This window comes from Salvelinus fontinalis, chromosome 32 (assembly GCF_029448725.1).
Source record: "Salvelinus fontinalis isolate EN_2023a chromosome 32, ASM2944872v1, whole genome shotgun sequence".
Classification (NCBI taxonomy): domain Eukaryota; kingdom Metazoa; phylum Chordata; class Actinopteri; order Salmoniformes; family Salmonidae; genus Salvelinus; species Salvelinus fontinalis.
In genome coordinates, this window is record NC_074696.1 from 43,896,441 (window position 1) to 43,917,644 (window position 21,204).

Below are 21,204 nucleotides of genomic sequence, written 5' to 3' on the forward strand. Positions count from 1 at the left end.
TGTGTGTAGGCTACCACTGCAAGTAGGTTTACTGCAGTTGACATTTTTTTCCGATTAGACAATGTTTCAGAATTCACGGGCAGTGCAGCATTTTTCGATTTGGGAAAAAGTCAATCCAAACCATTATTAAATGCAAACAATCTGTTTACAGGTCCAAAACTATTTGCAATTGTTTTTTGTGTTTCAGAAACGGTCAGATACAACAAATGTCACAGAAAACATTCTGCCACCTCCAAAGATCTTTGATCAAGTTCACCATTTCTATTTCCTTTAAATACTGTCTTGGCCTAATTCCAATACTTTCAAAGAAAGCAAAGAAGGGCATAATTGTCCCCATAAAGGTGAATGATGGGCGTTTTTCAGGTGGAGTTATAATGCTCGCTCACGTGCACACAGTTTTACAACAGGTCTGATTTATAATGGGAAACGTGTATGTATGGCTTGCGCCAAGTTGAATGAATCTCTATATTTTTGTGCATACGCAGTCTTTTCAGAAATGGGGCACACAGATATTTAGTGCAAAATTTACACAACAGTTATGAGGCCCCTGGTCTCATGAAGAAATGACGAGTCCTCATTGTTCGAAACCGAGTCAAGACCGAGACACTCAATAGTGGTCTCTAGACCAGTCTCGAAATATAATACAGTACATCATTGCCTTGTGGTGGAGGTCTACAGAGCATGTTGACAAGCTTGATAAATTTTTTAGCTGTTAGCCTTGGTATAGAGAGCAATAGTAATGGCATCTTTTTGTAGGCCCTAACTCCACCATGGTTCGTTGGGCAAAGCCTATGGGGAAATGAATGGAGTTTTTTTAGGGTTTTTCGATAATCGCAGAAAATAAAGTTTAGGACATCTTATACATTTTGTTCTATGAGATGATCTTCATCAGCTAATGTCACTATTTGTGAATTTGTAAGCATTTATTTAATAATAAAAAACATAAAGGTCATGTTAACTGACTGATATTATCTCATAGAACAAAATGTATAAGATCTCCCAAGCCTGTGCTAACCTCAGACCTTATTTTTGGCATTTATCCCAAAACCCTATTATTTCTAATTTTTTCCCCATAGGAATGGCTGAACGAATCAGAGGTAACTCATTTCCAGTTTTTAGGACTACAAGTTGGTGAGCTCTACTGGTGTCACAACTTCCGTCGAAGTCGGTCCCTCTCCTTGTTCGGGCGGCGTTCGGCGGTCGACGTCACCGTCCTTCTAGCCATTGCCGGTCCACTTTTCCTTTTCCATTTGTTTTGTCTTTGTTTTACACACCTGGTTTCAATACCTCAATTACATGTTCATTATTTAACCCTCTGTTTTCCCCATGGTTTTTGTGCGTGATTGTTTTATGTATGTTCAGTCCGTTATTGTGGGCTCGGTATTACGACATGTTATTGGAACATTTGAGTAAAGTTCATTGTGTTACTCATCTCTGCTGTCCTGCGCCTGACTCCTCTGCACCAGCTACACCCAGACCATTACAACTGGACTATGTCATTAGCTGAAACAGACCAGTAGGAATAAACGGAGAATAAACATTATGTGGTCAGTAAGGGCAGGAAGTTCTAAAAGTAATATGTCCTTGTTCATTTGCTAAGGAGGAGGATGAAATCAGCAGGTTTTATTTCCGCTATATTCATTTACAATATACTGACTTGCTTGCATACAGTTATTTTTTAAATTCTGATCCCATAATATATATTGGGTTCACCCAAGTAAATGCTGACAGGCATTAATAATGGATATTTATTCATTATTCATTTGATCATTTATCGAGGGGAGTTGGTTGTTCTTCTGAATATGGAGCCTGGCAATGAAATGTGTATTTACTCAAATAGATTATTCTCATTAACGACTACACTTCTTTGAGAAAAATACATAGAAATGAACGTCCCTTGACATTCAAATAGAGGCAACCCATTTGCTTGGTAATCTTCAGCCTCTTTGCAACACCAGCCTTCTTTCTCTACAGTGTAACCTCGCCCCTGTTTCCTCCCTCTGCTTTCTCCGTCTCCAAAACTAGTCTTTTAGACAACACCCCATTTTAGACTGCACCACGCTGTGCGAGTGAAACCCAGACACAAACATCCACACCTCTACAGCACTCCCCATCTTTCTGTCTGACCTTCTTTCTCTCGCTATCTCACACACACTCTCTCTCTTACTCTACATACACCCCCCCCCCCTCTCTTTGTGCCGCAACTCTTATTGCTTATGTAAATCTTTCCAATATTTCTCTTCTTAGTCTTAGATGGAACATACAGCATCTCTACAATTTATATTGGTGTACTCTTCCTTATACCTCCACATTTTATATTTATTTTTGCTCCATATGTCATTTACATATACTCTGTGGAATCTGATAATACCGCTGGTCATAGGCAGCTGGATGTATTGCTCGATATATTGAAAGTCCCAATGTTGAAAAAGTCCCAAATAGTATCATGGAAAACAGACTGTTTCATGAATAATCTGCATCTAACCCAGCATATATTTACAATTCATAATTTACAATTAACTGTGCCAAATGAAAATTGTGATAATGTTATTTCACTGCACCTGTTAGGCTGCGTTTACACAGGCAGCCAGAGTTACAGATTTGGATATTAGTGATAATATTATTTTACTGTACCTGTTAGGCTGCGTTTACACAGGCAGCCCAATTCTAATCTTTTGCCCAATTATTGGCAAAATATCTCATCTGATTGGTCAAAAGACCAATTAATGGCAAAAGATCAGAATCGGTCTGCCTGTGTACATGCAGCCTAGAGATACAGATCTGTAATTATAACACAGAGGCCTAGACCAGTTCATTTCACAGATACAGTATCCCTGTGTAGCTGCGGATGGTTTTTCTACAATGGGATTCAAACTGTCAATCCTTACGACCGCCCACACTCAGCATCTCAGCAGGGGCTCAAAATAGCTGACCATCACCATCACCACCCAGGGGGTTGCAGCCTTCCAAAACTGTTTCCTCCATTTACAGAAATCTCCCTCAATGTGATATCTAAAATGTTTTATTTTCCCATTATTCATGTTTTCCAAAAGTGGTGTATCTTAACCTATGGTGTAACTGCTGTCCTGTCCACAGTAAACTGTTAACTATGTCTGTGCCGAAGAGCTCCCGATGTTGTGACTTAGGTATCTTAACAGATGCTATCCTTAATACTTAGTTTGTGCTTAATGTGCATTTAACTATCTGTGCTATAGATAGCTTGGTTGTTTAGCAACAAAACAGACGCATGCGCAACTATGGGGCAAAACAGACGGGGTTGGCTTAGACTATTGACAACTATATTTAATCCCCAAATGTTTATTGAAAACATTAATATATTTGCACAATGAGCACTTGTCTCTCAAATACATCATTACAGTTGTTGGTTAGCTGGCTAGTGAATTTTGTCCATATTAGAAATTAGCATATATATGACATCAGTTAAAACACCTAAAAACAAGACATGGTTGTAATGTAGTCAGTGTGTAGCTGGTGTAGAGGAATCAAGCGCAGGACAGCAGATATGAGTAAATAAACGTTATTTTACTCAAAATAGACAAATACAATACAAAATAAGCGAGCCCACATAAACGGACCGTATTACATAAAAACAATCACTCACAAACAAACATGGGGGAACAGAGGGTTAAATAATGAACAAGGAATTGGGGAATTGAAACCAGGTGTGTAAGACAAAGACAAAACAAATGGAAAATGAAAAAAAGTGTATATCGGCGATGGCTAGAAGGCCCGGTGACGTCGACCGCCGAACGCCGCCCGAACAAGGAGAGGGACCGACTTCGGCGGAAGTCGTGACATTGGCATCAATAAGAAGATACTACGAGCCACCTACGATTCCCCACATGGCAGCTTCTTGTCTTGTTGCTAGCTATCTGACTGTCTAGAATCATAACAACGCATGCCTTCCGGCCAGCATCATTTTTCGTGACATCAGCCAACCCATCCATGGTGGCAGGTGTATTGAGAAATGACCAGTGAGCTGCAGTCCTCAATAAAACACTGTGCCCGGAATTAACCCCATCTTTGTTCTAGCTTGGGGATATCCTGCTTTTTCAATCATGAAGATCAAACATTGTATCACTGTTACTATATGGAGCTCACTGTCAGTGTAGCTTGAACCCTATTGGTGCATATGGTTTCTTAGTATTCAGAGTGACACATTTATTCAGAGTGTTCAGTGACACATTTATTTACTGTTGAATGTAGCATAGCACATTACTTGTACATCTATAGGATGAGATTTACCCATTGATGCCAGTTGCTATTTAAAAGATCAGAGACGTCAAACACAACATTTTCATCCTCTCATTTAAAGCCTGTTTCCTGCACATTCAATTGTCCAATGCTACCCTCTAGAGGCTAGCTGTGTAAGAACATGCATATGATCAAACTTAAAGAGCAGATATTGGATTTATGGATCAAATAAGTTGTCTATATTATGGAACAAAGTATGTGGTGTACTGCCCTTCAACAATATGATTACAATGAAATTAAGGGGTATCCGAGCAAATAATGTTTGATAACTTATTACTATACTATTACCACTTCATTCTGTGTTATGTAAAGCGCTACCTATGTTTTTTTAATACATCTTGATGACCAGATCAACCATGCCTTTTGGGCATGCACCATTCACCAACCTGTCCATCAAACATCGGTCTTAGCAGCACTGTTAAATTCACTACAATCTTGCAGACTTTTTTGAAATGATCAGGAAGTGAGTTCCATAGATGGACTCAACAGGTACCATTCGTGGCCCCTCATTAACATCTACCTTTACATTGCAAATATGTTACCGGATCGCAGTGTATTCAGAGCCAGTCCATGCAGACATTTCGACATTTGTTTCACGTTAAGGAAAAAAACACAAGGGATCAAAACCAAACATAGTACAGTATGCTTTGGAATATGGCAGAGGATGGATAAGGCCAATATGTAAAAAATATCCCAACTTTGAATAACAATTTTTTTCAAATACAGTTCTGGCCAAATATATTGGCACCCTCAGAGTTTTTTCTTGAACCATTCCATGCTTCTTGATGTGTGCTTGGGGTCGTTGTCCTGCTGGAAGAACCACAACCTGCGAAGGAGACACAGTTTTGTACACTGGGCTTAACAGTACCAAAAGCAGCAAAGCAACCACTTTGAACTCTACAATTGGTCATCGGTTAACATAGCACATGATTTGTATTGCCAAAGTGTCCTAATTTTGTTTCATCAGTCCAGAGGCTTGTTTGTGTCTGTTTCAGCGGTGGGGTCTTGCTATGTTTACCGAAGACAAAATGAAGCATTCAAAGAAAAGGACACTCTCCCTCTGATACAGGAGGCCAAATAGGCATTTATTTATACGTGCAGTTGCTAGTGATAACTTTAATTAGCGAAATACATGAATGAAAAGTACACAATAATAGCAAGAAACAAAGGTTTGCCACTTAAAACAATTGTCTGTTTTCTATTCTTTTACAGCCGGTCAACTCTGAAAAGGCATAAAAATCATTAGAATAATTTATATAAATGAAATGATGTCTTTAAATTAATATGGCTAATAAACAGCTTACATTTTAGCCTGGATAATTTGTCATTACAAAGGCAAGACATCAGCTCCATCACAATATACTGTACCTGACATCCTTCCTCCAAAGGGCCTTTCTTGTCACACCCTGATATGTTTAACCTGTCCTTGTGCTTGTCTCCACCCCCCTCCAGGTGTCACCCATCTTCTCCATTATCCCCTGTGTATTTATACCTGTGTTTTCTGTCTGTCTGTGCCAGTTCGTCTTGTTTGCTAAGTCAACCAGCGTTTTGCTCCAAGCTCCTGTTTTTCTCATCCTCCTGGTTCTGACCCTTGCCTGTCCTGACTCTGAGCCCGCCTGCCTGACCATTCTGCCTGCCCTTGACATCGAGCCTGCCTACTGCCCTGTACCGTTTTGGACTCTGACCTGGTTATGAACTCTTACCTGTCCCCGACCGGTCTTTTGCCTCCCGTTGGACTACAATAAATATCAGAGCTCAAACAATCTGTCTCCCGTGTCTGCATCTGGGTCTCGCCTTGTATCGTTATATTTCTATGGATTTCATTATAGTAGGCTTCAGGCATGGATCATCAAGGCATTTTGGAACTTGTGAGTTAAGCTCTCCTACACAGCAAAACATTCAGCACCACATATTTATCTAGTTTTCATTTCAACATTTTGTAACGGTTTTCTTCTGTGGACGAAGGAGAGGACCAAAGCACAGCGTAGCCAATGTTCATCATGTTTAATGAAGACCACAATCTTGAACACTACAAAATACATAAACAACAAAACGTGAAAACCGAATCAGTCCTATCTGGTGCAGAGACACAGAGACAGAAAACAACCACCCACAATGGGGGACAATGACTAACACCTGCCTCTGATTGAGAACCATATCAGGCCAAACAAAGAAACAGAAAAACTACACACACAACATAGAATGCCCACTCAGCTCACGTCCTGACCAACACTAAAACAAAGAAAACACAAAAGAACTATGGTCAGAACGTGACACATTTTATAACTTGGCTTTACTCATGTTGCTATCATTCGCCAGGTTTGTTCAATAGAAGTCCTGAATCCTCTTCCAAAGCTCGACCTCTGCTGCTGCGTGGGCCCTGGGCTTACCTCCCCACACAACAGGCTTTCCGGTAAAACAATGGATACTGGACAGGCAGAAGGGCACATAGGATGTCTCCAAGTAGTGTCTTGCCCCAGGGTAAAATACTGACTTGTAGTTATCCTTCCCATGACGCTTGAGTTGTTTGGTCCATTGCCTGATCTGAAAATAACAACTGTGCCAGTTTTGGTCACCCTCTGCAGCAACAAAGAGAAACCTTCCATTGGCTCTCTCAATTGGGATAAGTGTTGCGTGATTCTCCTCTGCCATGGGGTCATTCATACCATATTTCACATTTAAGGCCCCGGACTTGGTAGCAAAGATTCTTTTGGTAACAAACATAAGGAGAAGTATGACTGTGTCTTTGCGCAAACGATCCTGGGTGATTGTATAGGTGGCCCCTGGGGTATCCACAGGGCACTTTGAGCATCTTAATAAGGCTATACATTACCCCAAAAATTGCTCAAAAATACCTGTCAAGACCCAGTGTGCCTATTGTCAAAACACGTGGAATAGGCACACTGGGCCTTTAAGAAAGTCAAAACAGAGGAGGAATGGCTACACAGAGTAGGAGTGGCTACAAGTGTATATTAAGTAGCCATGTTCTTCCCAAAAAACAATAATAAATGATCCATTTTTACTACAACAGGATAGTTTTAGGCTCTCAAGCTCTACTTTATTTATCAACCAAGAAAACAGAAAACAAATCCTTAATTTAACTATTTACATATTAAACATAACTATTAAACATACACTGCTCAAAAAAATAAAGGGAACACTTAAACAACACAATGTAACTCCAAGTCAATCACACTTCTGTGAAATCAAACTGTCCACTTAGGAAGCAACACTGATTGACAATAAATTTCACATGCTGTTGTGCAAATGGAATAGACAAAAGGTGGAAATTATAGGCAATTAGCAAGACACCGCCAATAAAGGAGTGATTCTGCAGGTGGTGACCACAGACCACTTCTCAGTTCCTATGCTTCCTGGCTGATGTTTTGGTCACTTTTGAATGCTGGCGGTGCTCTCACTCTAGTGGTAGCATGAGACGGAGTCTACAACCCACACAAGTGGCTCAGGTAGTGCAGCTCATCCAGGATGGCACATCAATGCGAGCTGTGGCAAGAAGGTTTGCTGTGTCTGTCAGCGTAGTGTCCAGAGCATGGAGGCGCTACCAGGAGACAGGCCAGTACATCAGGAGACGTGGAGGAGGCCGTAGGAGGGCAACAACCCAGCAGCAGGACCGCTACCTCCGCCTTTGTGCAAGGAGGAGCACTACCAGAGCCCTGCAAAATGACCTCCACCAGGCCACAAATGTGCATGTGTCTTGCACAACAGCATGTGAAATTTATTGTCAATCAGTGTTGCTTCCTAAGTGGACAGTTTGATTTCACAGAAGTGTGATTGACTTGGAGTTACATTGTGTTGTTTAAGTGTTCCCTTTATTTTTTTGAGCAGTGTATTACACACCGTTTGACACAGCTAACTTAACATTTTTCTTAGATATTACAGAACTATTTACGACGACCCTCCAACTCCTTCCTTCGCCTCCATGCTGTGGTCCTTGGCACCCGAGGCCCAGGCCCTCTCTTCTCCTCCAACCACTCGACAGCAGTTTTACCTCCCCCTGCTGCCTCACAGAAGTGCTCTCCCCTGTACTGGCTGTGGCCAAATTCTTTTCTTTTTGGCTTGCCACATATCTTGCAGGGGAAAGCAACAGGAAACCTCCTCTTCGTCACAGGTCCATCACCAGCCTGTGCAATTCTCCTCCTCAAATCTGTAGACCTGGTCAAGGGGAGGCCTTTTGTGAGGGTGGAAGCGGCAGCAACTCTAGCAATAGGGGGTTTGCTTGTTGGTGGGCGCCGCTTATCTTTCCTCCTGACCCCCTTGTTGATTCTAGATGGAGCTGGCTTCAGCTTCTTGTCTACAGAGGAAACACAGGTAGTCGCTTATTATAACACATTACACAAAGGGAAATTGCTATAGTCAAACACACAAGTGTGAATTTAAGAGTACTCACCTTTGGGGGGGGGGGGGTGTCTGTTCAGAACTGGGGGCCAACGTGGACGGCTGAATTTCAAGTTTGGGGGAGGAGAGGAGGGACCTTGTCTACAGAAGGACAAAAGGGCATTAGTGTCTTAATGAACACACCACACAATATATTGCTATATTTAAACATGATTGTTATTTGAACGAACACATTCATTTTTGGGGTCATTTATTGTTTTTCTTTTCATTAACTGAAGTTGTATTGATTTGTTATTGTTTGGATTGTTTACGATGAACAAAATATATGAAATAAAAAATATATTTAGATTTAAAAAATAAATAAAGAACTCACCTTTGGGGAACCGCCTGTTCAGAACTGGAGGCCACCACGGACGGCAAAATTTCAGGTTTGGCGGTGGGTCCTTGTAGTTCCCAGCACGCCGCTGGGCTCTCTCCTCTCTTTCCCTCGGCTGCCTTTTTATTCTTTTCAACTCCTGGTGGGCCTTTTGTGCTTTCCTCCTCTTCCTCCGATCCATTTTCAAAAGATGTTGTTGGAAAGCACGCATTTTTGTCCCAGGCAAAGTGTTGAGCTGCCTTATCCAGCCCATGTAGCTGTGAGAATTAGAATTAGCAGATGCACTGAAAAGGGTGGATAAATAATCATGTTAAAACAAGTTACCTTCTTTGTTTACGGTCTGTAGAGTTATGGACTGCATCGATAATATTCCCAAAGCCTGGCCTATTGAAAACTGTATCCATCTTGACTAATAGATCTGGGCAAACTGAGACTCTCCCAAAATTCAACAAGTAAAGGTGTGCAGCAACCAATCAGAGATTAGTGAGCGTCACAAGGGGCACTGGGGGATGGGCGGGTGTGACTCCCTGCCTGTAGATACCTGTAGTATCTGCTGGTCATCTCAAATCTCTGAGTAGAACTTGACTGTATTATTGGTTTTTTGTGTGTTACAACTCTGTAAACAGTGTGTTTATTGACTAAGAAAATGACAGATTTACTTGTCTTTATATTTGTTGAACTTTAAAGAGAGTGTATGACAATAAATCAAAATGAATTTCAAGGGAGAAAAAGTGCTTGCATTCAATTATTATTTATTGAACAGTGAATGTCACATGTGAAAAAAACGAGCATAATGTCACCTACAACAAATATACAAGTTAAGATGATTTTAAATAAGCTAAATTTACAAGAGATTAACAATGAATGTCTTAAAAAATAAATAAACAACAAAGAACATCTACAAAAACTACTTAACAATTGACACACCAGTCAGTCAGAGTTTACTGGCCTTTTCTAGCACCATGCTGGGCCCTCATGAGTGCCAGCCACTCCTCCACAGTTTGGCCACCAGAGGAAGCGGCACAGAATCTCACAGAATCATACATACTGTGTCCAAACTCTGCAGTTTTCAGCTTGCCACATTTCGAGCACTTATAGCCTTCGTTTGGCTTGTGCGCTCTGACTTTAACGCCAGACTCCAGCTTCTTCTTCCTTCTCCATTCAGTGGTCCTGGAGACCTTGGGTCCACCAGCAGGAGGGGGAAGAGGAGTGGAGGTCGAGGGCAGGTCTTGGGAGACTGGCGTTATAGGGAGGGAGGTGGTAGGCAGACTGGGTGGCGGTAGAGGTGGCAGTGGCTGACAAGTGGCTGCTCTGCCACGCTGTGTAGCCTGCCCCGTTCTGTCCTCTGGCAGCTGCTGGTTGATGGGGCTGGCAGCAGTGAAGTGCTCCAGACTGCAGCGTGGAAGGGGCCTGACTCCTCCCTCTCTGCAGTCATGCTGTCCCGGGACTGGTGCAGGGCCACTCTCTCCATAAAGGATATCCGTTTGTTGTACCTGTGGAAAAATGTGAAATATGTTTACTTTTATCAGGAACACTGTCAACCAGTGAACTACACATAAAATATACCAAAATATATTTTAAAAACTTACCACTGTGTCAAGGTCAGCTTGTTGACCTCAAATAGTTGCAGCCTTGTGTGGGTATTGAGGTTTGGGCTGCCCAGCACCATGGTCCTGATTCTCCTGTAGTCCCCCAGGATAGCAGCCCACCTGTTGACCCGGTTACCAAGAACCGTCTTGCCAGCAGGGTGTTTGTGGCACAGCTCCACAAAAATGGCCTCCACTGTCCTGCTGGTGTTGGGCCACTGAGCAGGTCCAGAGCCTTGGCCAAGCAGGGAGCTAAAGGTAGATTAAGTTAACAAAAGGAAACATCACGTTAATGAGAAATACACTCATGTCTTTATGTGTGTAGTGAGTTTAGAACAATGTGCAGTACGTACCGCTTCATACTCTCTTCCCCCTTCACGGTTGAGTTCTTGGAATTTTTAAAGCGCCCCTGCAGGACTCGGTCCCGGAACCTCTCGGGGTAGGAGACTGCCGCCTTGTCTCTCTCCGGAAGGTTTCCCCAGAGAGCCATGATCTCCTCTATTTGCCTATTAGAGATCCATGGCCCCTCCAGCAGCCTCAGCAGACTCTTGGCCAGGAGGACCACGTGCTGGTATCCACTAACCCCATCATGTCCTATGTACTCCTGGAAATTAGAAGAGTTGTGGGGAAGGGTTGGATTAATAGTTATGAATGGAAAGAAACTTGAGCGTGAGCTGTTTGGGATGTGGATAGGCACTTACGTCATCCTCCGGGTCCTGACTGGCAGCTGGTGCAGTGTCCACCTCCTCCATAGTGTCATCAGGGGGTTTGACGACAGGTACCTGGGATGGGTTGGGTTGAGTGAGCGGTGGAGCGGCCTTCCTGAGTGGAGGGACTAGTAAGAGATGGTCATCGAGGTCGGGCAAGGACATGGTGGGGTCATCCTCCTCCTCAAGCTCTCTCAGGTCATCCTCCTCTACCTCTCCTCCCTCAAGTAGGTCAGGTGTCCCGTCTGGGACATCCGGGTCCTTACCAAGGTTGGACTCCAACCTCTGGTCACCATGGGTCTGGGAGAAGAGATATTCGACCCCAATGAGTTCCCCTTAAACAGAGAGACAAAAAAAGAGTTGTAAATAAACAGAAATGCACATGATTTAGTGTGTGTATAATTGTATAATTTAGAAATACATACCAGTGTCCTTTGCAGGCCTTGTGTGATCTTTCACAAGACTGCGGCCCAGGAGCTTCTGGCTCAGCTCATTGATGGCGTGCTGGGCTACACCATCATAGCAGTGCAGGGTCTGCTTCTGTCCCCCCCCCCCCTCCGCTGCAGCTTCGGCACGGTCCTCATTCCACCGAACCAACCCTTCAAGGAGGTAGGCCTGAAAGTGCTCGGCACACGCACTTGTTCCTATAAATGACGACAACAAGAAATAATAACTCCTCACATGCACACAGTTGTTAACACACAACATGACGTAACAACATGATCCAGTTTTACATTTAACATACCAGGAATGAAGCGGTTGAGGTGGAGGTGGAAAGACTCCAGGGAGGTGGACCCACGGGCGCAGCGCAACACAGGCAGGATGACCCCTCCCTTGGTCACGTCCTTGCCCTTGTTGGTGTGGATGCTCACACCAGGGGGGTCCTGAATACAGACCAGGTGTCTCTGGGTCTGCCAGATGGCCTGCATTCGGTCATGGTCCAGGAGCCAGACGCCCAGGGTGTCTGTGGCATCGATGAAGGTCTCCAGGAGTTCCCCGATGAGACCCACGGTCTCCTCCGCCCCGCGCGTGCGGCGACGACAGTGCCGAGCCATCTCCTTCAGGCTGATCCTCTTCATGACCTGTGCATCGCTGAGCCCCGTGATGTGGCTCCCCTTGAGCTCACCTCGCTTGGCCTCACGCAGGCGCTCCACATCCTCTGCACACCACACCAACATGCAGGAGGAGAGCCGCCGCAAAAAGAGAGCATACAGAGGATGGCTCTCTGTTGTCACTCCCCGAGCAAAGCGACGGATGAGGTGCCACACATCCAGCCGGACGATGAGTTCATCCCACTGGCTGAACATGGCTGCCGTCTTCCCCTTTCCCATCAGGGCGCAGCAGTCCCGGTCGACGTATAGCAGCTTGGGAGGTGCCACTCCAGCTCTACTGTAGCGCTGCTGGAGGCCAGCTGCCATGTCGAGCAGGCCCTCTCCTTCGCTGTCAGTGAGGACCGGAATGAGCACCTGGCCGTACTCATTGCCCACATTTGTGGCCCACGCTGCTGTCCCGTGTGCTGCCCCAGCTAGTTTCTTGGTCACCTGAGGGGAGTCAAACAAACACAGACAAACAAGACAGACAAACAGTCATGTCAGTGAGTGGACACAAAGTTTCACAATACATTTATTAAGTCATAAAATAAGTCATAATAAATTATTCTTCATTTGATTGTCTCTAACTAACAAGTATTATTTCTGGTCAAAACATCTTAAATCACCTTCTTGGTAGAATCCATCTTCAGGATGGACCCAAAGATGGAGGTGACTCTGGCCTTGAAGTCCTCCAGCTGGAACAGAACGTCATAGCCGCGGACAGTCAGCAGCCACTGGGCTGAGGGCACATCCAAAAAGGGAGGAGGAGGTGTTACCCTCAGTGGTGCGGCACCTGGGACTACAAAGTGGTCACAGACGGACAGGTAGTCCAGGGTCCGACTCATCCAGGTCAGGCTGTGCTGCTCCCTCAGCTGGTTGTACAGCCTGGTCACACTGTTCCCCAGTGTCCTCTCTCTCATCAGCCTGACCACCTTCAGGTCAGAGACAATTGGGGGGGGAAAGGAGGAGAAGAGTGAGGAGTGTGTGGAGGGGGATTCTAGAAACACTTTGATAAGGGAAGGAGGGGCTTGGGAAAGGGTGACTTTGAAACACTTTGCTTTGTTTGGGCAGTTCCTGATAAGAGATCAAAGGTCAGACATTCAGATCAAAGAGCTCATTAACATTTCAATGGGGCTTTGAAAAATCAAAACCTCAGTGTTGACAAGAACTTACTGACCGCCTCTTTTTCTCACTTTGGTGATTTTTTTCAGTTTTTACTCAAAGTGAACAAGAGCTTTGATTTTCAGAGGTGTGAATTACTAACCTGTAAGTCAAGATGGCTGGGAAAATGGAGCGATGACTTGCGTCCAGCTGGTCCAAGATATCCAGCGACCATCCTGCTAGCTTCTTCTTACAGAGCCGGCACTCCAGGTACTCTGTCCCCATATAATACCAGCCGTCCATGTCAAGCACCCTCCGGACTGTCTTGTACACCCCACAGCCTGTGAGCTTTTGACGCTTGCACCGTGGCTGGGTGCACACAAACTTAAAGGCCCACATGCGGTAGGGCATCCAGAGGCAGAATGGCCGGAGGAAGTAGGCGTAGGGAGAAGCTGGAGGCTGATGTTAGGAGGCAGAGGAGAGAAGTACCACAGCTCAAGCTGGCTTTTCGGGACACATTTGAGCTGCTTGTCCCTGATGAAAATGGCCCGACTGATCCACTCTTGCTGCTCCTTTGGGAGGGTCTGCTTCCATCCCTCAGGGAGAAGCACCTGCAACAGAGCAGAAAATCAATACATTTTTTTCCCATCCCCACACAACCAAAAGTGAAATGAAATAGCCAAGTCATAGTTGAGGGGAGACGTTTACCTGAGCGTCAGCAGCAGGCTGTAGTGGTCCAGCTGTTGGCTGGGAGGTTGACTGGAGCTGAGGGGCAGTGGGAGCGAGCACAGCAGGGGGTGCGGTGGGAGTGGGAGCAGTGGGAACTGCTACAGGAGCACAGGAGTTAGTCTCACAAAATATTTCAGAGAAATGAGTGAAATAATTCAATTAGACTAGAGCTTCAGCTTCAAATCATGTTAACAGCCTGTTGACAGCCAATGCACTTTGGTTTAGTTTTGATCAGTGTTATCAGTGGTAGAGGTTAGGAATCTAGGTTAAACACAATCTACATTTAAAAGCTACAAACGACAGATGTATAGTGGGTAGACATCTACAAGCAAAGAATAGGCCAAGCAAAGTGATGCAGACTGAAATACAGGTTGGAATGGTGACAAGACAAGCTACAGTAAACAATTCATTCCACAAAAAGATGAAGGATTTTTCTATGGCAAGCAAAATGGATGCAAAAATGAGAAATTCTACAGTGATTTCTAAGCCCAGCTAGGAGGTGTTTTAACAATTTTACCACTTTAAAGTGTACCCTGTTAATGCTAACAACAACAGATAGTTATTTGGGGAAAGGTCATTTCATATGTATATTCTTCTCAACAGAAATAAACAATAAAGTGCTATAACATAGAGTACCTTGGTCAAAACCCATGCAGATAGACAGCAACTCCTGATCCGATGGCTCGGCAGCTAAGAAACACAGACAAACATAATGACAGTTATATTGTCAATTGCTACACTGTTTGATTTACTGTTTGATTGACTTAGATGATGTCACGATCATGTGGCGGATTGACGGACCAAAACGCAGCACTTGGAAAATAAGCCATCTTCTTTTATTATAAAGATGACGAAAAATAAACACGAAACACTTAATACAAACTAACAAAACAACAAATGATCGTGAAGCTAATAAACATCGTGCACATACAACAGGCTACAAACGTTCTACATAGACAATTACTCACAACCAATGAGAGCCTATGGCTACCCTAAATAAGGCTCCCAATCAGAGACAACCGAAATCAGCTGTCTCTAATTGGGAACTCATTCAGGTAACCATAGACTCTCCTAGACAACTAAACATACATAGACAACGCTAGACACATGTATTCAACACAAACCCATATACTATACCCAACAACCCCTTTACCATAAAAAACACCCAAAACCAACAAAACACAAACATTCCCCATGTCACACCCTGACCTAACTAAAATAATAAAGAAAACAAAGAATACTAAGGCCAGGGCGTGACAGATGACTACAGAATATATATTTACATGGATTAGCTGTTGTTGTGTCCCTGCGCTGGACATAGACCTTGAAGTGGCCCATTGAGCTTTACTTGGTATGTCCTAAACCAGGCCATGTAGCTGTATTGAGATAAAGGAAATGAACAAGTCCCAAACAGGCCCGAAAAGAGGCTTAAAGACATTTTTACAATGTAAGGTCACTATACCTCTTCCTTTCCTTGTCTTTGACCTCAAAGGTCTTTGTATGTAAGGGACTTGTGGTTCCCAAAGCCAACGAGGCACGAGTCCTCCTGGTCAGGTTGGGGGGGGCAAGGTCCCGTCTCGTACCCTGCGTTCCTCCACTGCCTTCTGGACCTCAGGAAACAGGTTAGTATACCTGTCCGGATGGTTGGGGAAATGTTACGAATTGTATTGTGATTCTGACTGATTTCATGTTTATGTAATTTTATAAGAAATTACAACTAGTTCAGGAAAAGAGTACCAGTCAAACCGGTCCTTGTTGGCCATTTCAGAAGACATGTCTGTGTCCCCCTTCTCCCGCTCTTGCTGGTGAGAGGCCAAGACCATGACGGCATAGCCGACATCGTGGCTTAGCAGCCACTTGAAGGTTTGACCCCGGTATTTGCCGAACTGGATGGCACTCTCACTGTCCACCAGTCGTATATCATCCAGGTTACCCCCTTTGGCTACCACACAAGCCTTTGCCTTCACCTTCACTTGTCTTGGCTTCAGCACCCAGACTACACCTTTACACTCCTCCTCCTGGATGGTCCTGGCAACACTGGCAGCCTCTTCAGATGCCCTCAGGCTGAGGGCACCATTGGGCTCCAAGCAGAAAGCAAGGGTGTGAACATAATCCATTCTTCCTTTAATTAAGATGTAATTCACACACACCGTTGTTATTTGTTGACAGCAATACACAGTGGAGAACATAGCTACCCTGCTTACAGTAGAGCCCATACAGCGTTAAATGTCAATTTCATTCTACATATAACGTTAGCCAGCTGACCCATACAGCGTTAAATGTCAATTTCATTCTACATATAACGTTAGCTAGCTGGCAAGTGTGCATTGTAGTACACTAAGTTAACACAGCACGTTAACTACATTGGCTAAATATATAACGTTAACTAGTTAGCCAGCTAACTATAAATTATTACCGCCCTTTATTGCACATTATTAGCTAGCGACAGGACTTGGACTCGTTTTCAAGAAAACCGACTGAAACTCACAGTATAATGATCTTCCTCTCCTTGATTAGTATATCCCCCTCCAGTCTTTCATTGATTACTTCAGCCAGTATCCCTGGACTATCCTTGGAAGGTATACTGAAGTGGATAAGGCAAGGCCAGACAGCCATCTTAACACACATTGTGTGTAAGGTGTTTGGTTTCAGAGATCACAAAAGCCCCGTAGGTTCTACTCCTGTCACGTTCGTCGTGTACATAATGAGCGGACCAAGGCGCAGCGTGAGTAGAGTTCCACATATTTATTAAAGCGAACCTTCAAAAAAACAACAAAGAATAAACGAACGTGAAGTTCGTAGCGCACATAGCACTAAACCAAACAAAACAATATCCCACAAAGGCAGGTGGGAAAAGAACCACACTAAGTATGATCCCCAATTAGAGGCAATGATCATCAGCTGCCTCCAATTGGGAACCATACTCACACCAACATAGAAATTCATTACTAGAACACCTCCTAGTCACGCTCTGAACTATTGCACCATAGAGAACCCCAAGGGCTCTCTATGGTCAGGGCGTGACAACTCCAATGTAGCTGCCACCTAGAGATGAAGCTCTTGCTAGAATCTTCCCACTGCAGTCGGCCTCATAGGTAGCTGGGGACCTAAATGCAATGCCTTTGTCATCTGTTACTTTATCTCTCAGATCCACCTGCTGACTTGCGGTTGTGGACAATTGCACAATTGAGTGACCAGCACTGTTCAAAGATGACTTATACACATACGGAAGTGGTCTGAAACTAAAGATTATCTTCTTACCAAAAGAGTGTTTGTGGTCTTTACAGTGTTATTATATGGCTATAATGATCTTCCTAAAAACGTGACCGAGATCCATCTGGTGTATTCGGAGGAGGCGATTCAAATTCTTGAAAAAGCAGCCGTAGGTAAGCAGTAAATAATCCTGATTTTATTTCCATATTACCTTTTTGGTATTACTTTGTTACAAAATAAAGTGGTAACATGGTAATAAGGTGGAAACTAGTTGTAATTGCTTAGTTTATCAGTCATAAAATTGATGAGTAATTACTTCAATATTTCTTCAAAATCACTCTACTACCAGAATGTCTCAAAGTTGGTGCTTTACTTGTTGTTTTTTCTTCTTAGGTTTGCAGCTCTGGATTAGGTTTGCTATCACTGTCCAAAAGTGGGGATCTTGCACTTTCCATTGCTCCTACGGTATGCTGCTATGGAATGGGTCTGTCAATGGTTGCAATGCCAATGCCGTGATTCTTCTTCAATGCTTCGCAAAGATGGTTGGAATGTTGAAGTTACTAATTACATTTTGGATGGTGTATCAATACACCCAGTCACTACAAAAATACAGGAGTCCTTCCTAACTCAGTTGCCGGAGAGGAAGGAAAGCGCTGGTGACTTTAAAACAGTTACGGAGTTGATTGGCTGTGATATGAGAAAACTGAGGATGGATCAATAACATTGTAGTTGCTCCACAATACTAACCTATTTGACAGAGTGAAAAGAAGGAAATCCAATATAACACAATGAGTATCACTCTCCCTATTTTCAAACATAGTGGTGGCTGCATCATGTTATGGGTTTGCTTGCAATTGTTAATGACTAGGGAGTTTTTCAGGATAAAAAAGAAAACGGAATGGCGCTATGCACAGGAAAAATCCTAGAGGAAAACCTAGTTCAGTCTGCTTTCCACCAGACACTGGGAGATGAATTTACCTTTCAGCAGGACCATAACCTAAAACACAAGGCCAAATCTACACTAGAGTTCCTTACCAAGACAGTGAATGTTCCTGAGTCGTGGAGTTACAGGTGACTTTATTCTACTTGAAAGATCTATGGCAAGACTTGAAAATGGCTGTCTACCAATGATCAACAACCAACTTGACAGAGCTTGAAGAATTACAAAAATAATAATGTGCCAAAATTGTACAATCCAGGTGTGCAAAACTCTTAAGAGACTTACCCAGAAAGACACAGATGTAATCTACAAAGTATTGACTCAGGGGTTTGAATACTTATGTAAATGAGATATTTCTGTATTTAATTTTCAATACATTTGCAAAATGCTCTAAAAACATGTCTTCAGGAAAACCAGAACTAATGCATCATCTTTTGCTGAGCCAGATTGACAGCACTCGGACCCAATGAGAATGGAGGGGCACCAAGGATGTCCAATCATATTTCAGGTGCATCCGAACAGGGCCGGACTAATGCATTTGGGACAACACCGAGGAACCTATCTCCAGGGAAACCCAACCCCAAAAAAACATTTTGCCGGAAAAGTTCCTGCAGCTCAACACATTTTACCTTGGGGTAGAGAGAAAAACGTTCTGTTTTATAGCTCATCTCATTCTTAAAGCTAATTTCTGCAATTCTACGGATTGATATTGATTTTAACCCTTTAGACCCCAATATAATTCCAGAATGCTGCTATAGGTTACTGAGAATTTTCAAGACAAAGCCAATTCTCACCTTTCAAACAAACAGACATAGCTCAAAAACAAAGAACAAATGACAATTACATGTTCGCTTACTTTTAAAGACCACCACCTCTTCTTTAATATGACACCACATTCATGTCAATAGGAATAACACTAATTTGCCTCCCAAAAATCATTTAACACTCAAACTAGAGTATTTAAATTGTATATTATAAATATTGAAACAATTATCCAAAATGTGACCAAAGGACAATAATAAGAAAGTATTTCAAAACCCACACGAAGTAGGTTTTTTGATTGACAACGATTCTGACTTCTAACAATGCTGACAACTATTCAGAGATATTCAAAATGTAGATCATCTCTCTCAATGAGATTTAGTACAAACCAGGCCTGAAACAAAATGTAGAAATAGTAGCCTACTTTGACAACAATTCAGTGAATGCAGACAAATAGAGAGAAGATACAAAACACATGTTTAGTATACAATTTCCCCAAAAGATTTGTAGAACAAATTCATATTTCACACTGTCACTTTAGTGTTTGCATTTAGCCTACAACATGTTGTGGAACTTCTGGAAGCACTGCCCCACCCTGCAAAGTGCCACAGAACACGTAGAGCACCCAAGGGAGGTTTCTACACATCTCCCACTCATTGCCCTGCGTTCACTCCGGATGCACACCACACACCCTCTCTTGCGCCCTTCAAACTTCACCAGGGAGTGGACCTATGTTCAAATGATGGAGTAACAACACCGTAGCCAAGTGAATGTACAAGCTGCATTTTGAATGCCTTCAGGGACCAGCGCCTGCGATTTCTGGGAAAGGGCCTTTGCAGGGTCCCCGCACTGGTCTACTGACGCAGCCCTCAGAGTACCATAAATAGGTAGCAATATGCCATGCAGCCGCTTTGAGCAGTTACTATGTAGGTACATGCACTTTTCGGAACCAAATGCAACAAATGAGACAGACAAATTGCACAAAGTAAGCTGTGTGGTACAATTGTGAATGGTGAGAATTGGAGCAGAAGCACTCCATGAAAACATAGGCTCCCCCTCTCTGGTGTGCTCTCCTTCTCCATGTTCCTCTTCCTCTCTATGTTCCTCTCACTCCACTCACTTCTCCCTCCTCGTCCTCGCTCCCTCCACACCTCTATCCCTCCTGTCATCTCTAAGTCCTCTTTCTCCCTGCCTTCTGCTTCGGAGCCATGACTCTCCACATCACTTCCCTCGCTTCCACTGACCTAGAGGAACATAAAGGGAAAGAGTGAGAGGAACAATTAGGATACAATTGTGGTCAGGATCATAATCTCTCTCTCTTCAACTCACACACTCTCTCTCTCCCTTCCTCTCTTTATTTTTCTCAGCCATACACACTAATAATCATCATCTCTTAGGCAGTGGAGGAGGGGAAGGACCATTCTCCTCAAATGTAAAACATTTAAAAGGTTATCCTCTATAGATAAAACTATACTAAATATATTCATGTCACCAAATAATAGATTAAAACACACCATTTTGCAATGAATGTCTACAGTAGCCTCAGCAGCACTTTGTAGGGTAGCACCGTGGTGTAGCTGGATGACAGCTAGCTTCTGTCCTCCTCTGGGTACACTGACCTCAATACAAAACCTAGGAGGCTCATGGCACTCACCCCCTTCCATAGACTTAGTGGTTCCTCCTTTTAAAAGTTGAATCATACTGCGGCACACGTGCCCATGCAGCATTCTGTGGCATGTCATTTAATTCTCAGCCATTTCTTCTGTTACTGCACATTATTGCTAGTTTGACCACCAGAGGGCATCTTTGAGAAGCTATTTGATAGTATTCCGTATTGGCATTACCAGAGAATTTAAAACCTTTTTTGTAATAACATAGTATATGGGATTGATTTTAAGAAATTTAGCTGATTAATATTTGATTCAGTTGATTAATATTATGGTGTTTCCATTTGGAGAGAAATTGTCAGTTTGTAAATTCAGACAGTTTTGCTCCAGTTTCATAATATGATCATATTTCCCAGCTGCTTGCCGTCGTTTTGAAGTAATCGCGAAAAAACAGGCCTCGT

General features: G+C 43.3%; 1 protein-coding gene across 1 annotated transcript; it reads right to left on the minus strand.

Annotated features, from left to right (window-relative positions):
• Positions 1-9,742: 9,742 nt before the first annotated feature.
• On the minus strand, positions 9,743-14,390 carry LOC129831422 (uncharacterized). Its single transcript, XM_055894802.1, has 9 exons — positions 14,201-14,390; positions 13,656-14,103; positions 13,018-13,323; positions 12,046-12,841; positions 11,726-11,944; positions 11,295-11,635; positions 10,947-11,197; positions 10,597-10,845; positions 9,743-10,500 (listed from the first exon to the last, which is right to left on the minus strand). The coding sequence occupies exons 2-9, from the start codon at positions 13,725-13,727 to the stop codon at positions 10,251-10,253; spliced, it is 2,484 nt and encodes an 827-aa protein (XP_055750777.1). The 5' UTR covers positions 13,728-14,103; positions 14,201-14,390; the 3' UTR covers positions 9,743-10,250.
• Positions 14,391-21,204: the final 6,814 nt, after the last annotated feature.